The 4,431-nt window shown below is 39.7% G+C and overlaps 1 protein-coding gene across 1 annotated transcript; it reads right to left on the bottom strand.

Moving 5' to 3' along the window:
• Positions 1 to 2,669: 2,669 nt before the first annotated feature.
• On the bottom strand, positions 2,670 to 4,079 carry MYC (MYC proto-oncogene, bHLH transcription factor). Its single transcript, XM_026841523.1, has 2 exons — positions 4,013 to 4,079; positions 2,670 to 3,801 (listed from the first exon to the last, which is right to left on the bottom strand). The coding sequence occupies exons 1-2, from the start codon at positions 4,077 to 4,079 to the stop codon at positions 3,239 to 3,241; spliced, it is 630 nt and encodes a 209-aa protein (XP_026697324.1). The 3' UTR covers positions 2,670 to 3,238.
• Between the last annotated feature and the right edge of the window lie 352 nt (positions 4,080 to 4,431).

Here is a 4,431-nt window from a genome sequence, read left to right as displayed (position 1 = left end):
ATGCTTCCCCAGCATATTCTGTATTGATACATTGAAGGCACTTAGATTATTAGTTGGCTAGAAAGACAGAATTTATACACAAGGAAAAAAAAACTTATGCTGGAACCCTAAAAATCAGTATTATTAAATGAAAACAATGAGGTTATATGATGAAGGCAATTTTATTTTCACCATAATGGTTTGTTTCTAGTTTCCTTTGATGCCATATTTTGCCTAATGTTTTTCTGGAAGAGAAGTAGCTTGAAATCTCCTGTGAAAGAGAAGGAGCAGAGCGCTGAAGTTAAAAATGTTCCTTGTACTTCAAGTAGTGTTTTGGTACAGCTGTTTGGCAAGCACCGTAAATACTTACTGCATTTTATTTCAAGGCTCAGAGGCTTCTTTTATAACCTTTTCTCCTTTATTGCTCCAAAACAGCAGCAAAACCCAACACTTTCCTATCCATATACAATGTGTTACTAACTGAATCCAGCCTGGAAACTCCTGTGGGATGTCCGTGTCTTCCGAACATCCTAACCTTTTGCGCTGAGCTGGAAAGTGGAAGCCACCTTCCACTTTATTGTAGCAGCATTTTAATGAGTAGGAGAAGTTTCTTACCCTTACACCCATAGGCTGAGTGTGAATTTATTTTATACTGTTTAGGTACTTTGCAACCTGTCAACAAAGAAATGTCATAAATATGAAGTGTCATCCCATAAAATCATACTCTTTAAAGTGGCAGTTTGGGATCTTGTTCATGAACTGGTGTGCTCTTCCAGTACAAAAGTGGTAAGTGGAACTGATTCTTAATTAAAAGAGTAAGAAATTAAATGACTGTAAGTATCTTATTCATCAAAAGACTGAGACTGATCTTCTGCATATAGAAGAAAAAACCCAAAGTATTCTCCAAATGATTTGAGAAGCTGACAAATAAGAGGTTTATTAATCAGTGTGGTCTAACCTCATTTAACGGGAAGAAGTGAGGGGGTTTTGCTAACACATGAAACTGGGACCCAAAGGTGACATGTATTTTTCATACTTTGTGGATGGATCTGCACCTCTTGCTTTGTTTCAGAGGATGAGGATGCAGCTAGATATTCCTGAACAGCTTGCTTCTGTTCCAAAGTAATTCCTAAAATAGGGCACAAGCCAAAATGCAAGTGAAATTAATGTTATTTTAAAATAAGTTATCCTGTCTAATAAAAGGTAGAACTTTTCTCTTATTCAGCAGTGGAAGATGTCCTGATTTACAGTTCAGATACAATTGACAGCTTCATTTCACATCATTCTTTTTCCTCATCAGTGAATATCTGAATCACACACTGAAAAAAAGCAACTGTAGACCTCTTCTATAAACCCACTTACAAGCAGGTGGTGCAGACAAATTGAAGAAATAAGCCTTGCTTTCTCCTGTTTTTCTAACAGAATTTTTTTTTCCCCCCAAGAAACCTTCATCCAAGCACCCAAAGCACTTCATCAAATGGAATTTAAACACTTATCTGGTTTTGGAAGCCCCATGCGTGAAATTGTTGGGATGATTACCCTACGCTTTGTATCTACCCATCTATAAAATGCTACCTCCCCCCATCTCATATACACCCACACTCAACCCTTCTTCTTTCCCCTCCAAACTCAAAACCAATAGAAAACCAGTTTGGTTTCTGGCACTGGCATTATCTGGCAGCATTGCTCCACGAATGGTTAGAAGCCAAACAAATATGTATTTAACGGGAATTATGAAAATCAAAAGTACAAGGTTCAACTATTTGAAAAGCACCTTCTTCCTCCACATCAAAGGGCTCACTGATTTCTTGCTGAAGTTCTGACCAAAGTGAAGCTAAATGGGTGAAAGGAGGGGAGAAAAAGAAAAAATCTAATCTTAGGAGCTATGTCAAGCAAGTACTTTATGGCTCATCCAAAGCTGATCATGAGACAACTCCTAAATGTAAATATGATTTGTCTGGCAAATGTGAGGAATCTGTCCAAGCATATTCTCCAATAATTATTTTCCTTTGCTGTCTTTTGTGTGTCCTCAAACTTTGTATTCCTTGAAATCCCAAACATCTATTCACATTAATAAGGTGTTAGGGCATTTGACCAGGAAGACTGGCTCTGTTGATTTCAGCACTTAAATACGGAAACCACTCTTGTTGTTTTAACCACTTCAACTCTCATCATCTCAGTTTATTTTCTTATCCTATTTAACTTCTGTTCAAAATCAAACAGGAAGCAATTAAGGTGAGCCTACTACAAAGCAGCCCTCAAAATATGTAGCCCAGTCCTTACTGCAGAATGAAGGTCATGCCCCGAAAATGCAATTATTCATATTTGTAAGGAATGCAGAGCCCATATGCTAAGGTAAAAATACAACACCTCAGCTTTACTTTCAGCAGACATATGACTACGGCCAAGACAGACATTGATACAACCCCCTTCACGGAGGCACTGGTGGCAACACTGGTTGAACCGACAAAGCACATTAGACCAATGATTTTATCTACTCGAATTAATAGAAGTGGGGAGGAAGAAACCCAACTCCCTCCTAAGCTCCAAAACTACAATCATTTCCTCTCACCTAACTCCCTTTTTACTTTTGTCAGCTCACTGCTATGACAAGAGGGATGCCATAGAAATAAGCATCTAATGGACAACAGTGGGAGACAAAGCAAAGTCTTTACACAGGATTTAGCTAATTATATTTTGGGCAAATATTTATTTATCTAAAAACAAAATAAAAATCATTTTAAAAAGAAAAATGTATTTAAATAAAAAACAAAATTGTGAAATGTTATGGCACAGAAGTTCAAGACAAGTATAAATCCAGTTGCCACAACTGTTGCGTATTAATGTTGCACATTTTTCTATAAAGGCTTTATTAAAGGTATTTACATGGCAATAAGATGTGTAAATATATACAGCATTCTGGGGACAACTTTTTTTTTTTTTTGATTCTCATATGAAAAAATGCCTTAAATACAAAATTCTAAAAGAAAAAAAGTTGAAGAGTTCATCCCCAAGCATGAAGAATGTCCCATCATCCCTTATGTCCAAAGTATCAATTATGAGGCAGTTTTGAGGTTCTGGCCAAACCCTTGGGAGATTCAGCCAAGGTTGTGTAGTCTCAAGTTAAGTCGCACAGCATGCAGTTGCAATAGTTCCATACGCGATGGACTGGTGTAGTTCATGAATGATATTAGAAACGTTAATATTTTATCATATTTTCAGTCTAGTCTGGGTTATTCTAAGCAATGCCCAAGAGTTCCTACGCACAAGAGTTCCTTAGCTGCTCGAGTTTGTGTTTCAACTGTTCTCTCCTCCTCCGCAACTGTTCTTTCTCTGCGATCAGTCTGTGTTCATCTGACTGGATGGAAAGAACGTACTCTGTTGCTTTTTTCAGGATGACAACCTTGGGTGCCTTTTCATTGTTGGCCACCTCAGGTATCTGGTCACGCAAGGCAAAGAAACTCAACTTCAGCTCGTTTCTCCTCTGGCGCTCCAAGACATTGTGTGTTCGCCTCTTGTCGTTCTCTTCCGAATCTGATGTGCGGGGACTCGAGCATTTTCGGTTGTTGCTGATCTGTTTGAGAACTCTGCCACTGTCCAACTTTAGCCTTTTTGCAGCTGGGTATTCAACCTTGGTGGAGGGAGGAGCGGCGTAATTGTGCTGATGGATGTTGACGTGACACCGTTTGAGAACCAGCGGGCTGTGGTGGGGCTTACTGTGCTCCTCTGATGTGTCGGTGCTGGACTCTGTGCTGGATTCAGATTCATTTGCTTCAGCTAATGTAACGACATCGATTTCCTCATCTTCCTCTTGTTCTTCTTCTGCAAGGGGGAAAAAAATTAATATTCATAAGCTGATCTGTGCAAATACTCTCAAGACCATTGTGTTTATAAGGGAAGGGTACTCCTGAGCTGCACGAGGAACCTATTGCCCAAACCCTCCTTAAACCCATTTGATACTTCTGGACTCCGCTTCCCCCAAGAGCCTTTCCTTTAAGGAAGCAAGGCTTCAAGTGCAATAACACACACGGACCGCGCTCCAAACCCCGGCTCCCTGATTTCAAAAGTTGCGAGATCTTGCGTAATTCCGAGGAGCGCATGAAAGATAGAAGTTCAACCTCGGTTGTCAGCAGTACAGCGCAATAAAGCTCCCAGACTCAAGCTGCCCTTAATTAAGGATTTAGAAGGCTTTGGCCACGCCTCAAAAGAAAGCTTACTTAACACACATGTGTATTCAGAGACATTTTCTGAATCTCTCTTGATCTGCTAATTTGTGGAAAATCCAAGGGAGGGGAGGAGGGGGAAAAAAAAAAAAAAGGCAGGCTGTAGCGCTTTGAGTAGAAACTCACTTTCAAACCAAATTTATGAGGGAGCGGAACACGCTGTCAAATACCTAAGGAAGCATTTCTAAAACTTTCCCAGCCCCATTCACTCCTCTGCAGTCACTTTCAC

Source organism: Athene cunicularia, assembly GCF_003259725.1.
Source record: "Athene cunicularia isolate RWA chromosome 2 unlocalized genomic scaffold, athCun1 chr2_part1, whole genome shotgun sequence".
NCBI lineage: Eukaryota > Metazoa > Chordata > Aves > Strigiformes > Strigidae > Athene > Athene cunicularia.
The sequence above is the reverse complement of the archived record's forward strand: the minus strand, read 5'-3'. Positions and strand labels throughout refer to the sequence as shown.

Excerpts from the sequence above, each read along its gene's own strand:
- MYC (XM_026841523.1), bottom strand. The coding sequence starts at position 4,079 with ATGCGCTCCTCGGAATTACGCAAGATCTCGCAACTTTTGAAATCAGGG. Across the intron at positions 3,802-4,012 it reads GAGCCGGGGTTTGGAGCGCG|AAGAAGAACAAGAGGAAGAT; the intron begins GTCCGTGTGTGT and ends TCCCCCTTGCAG.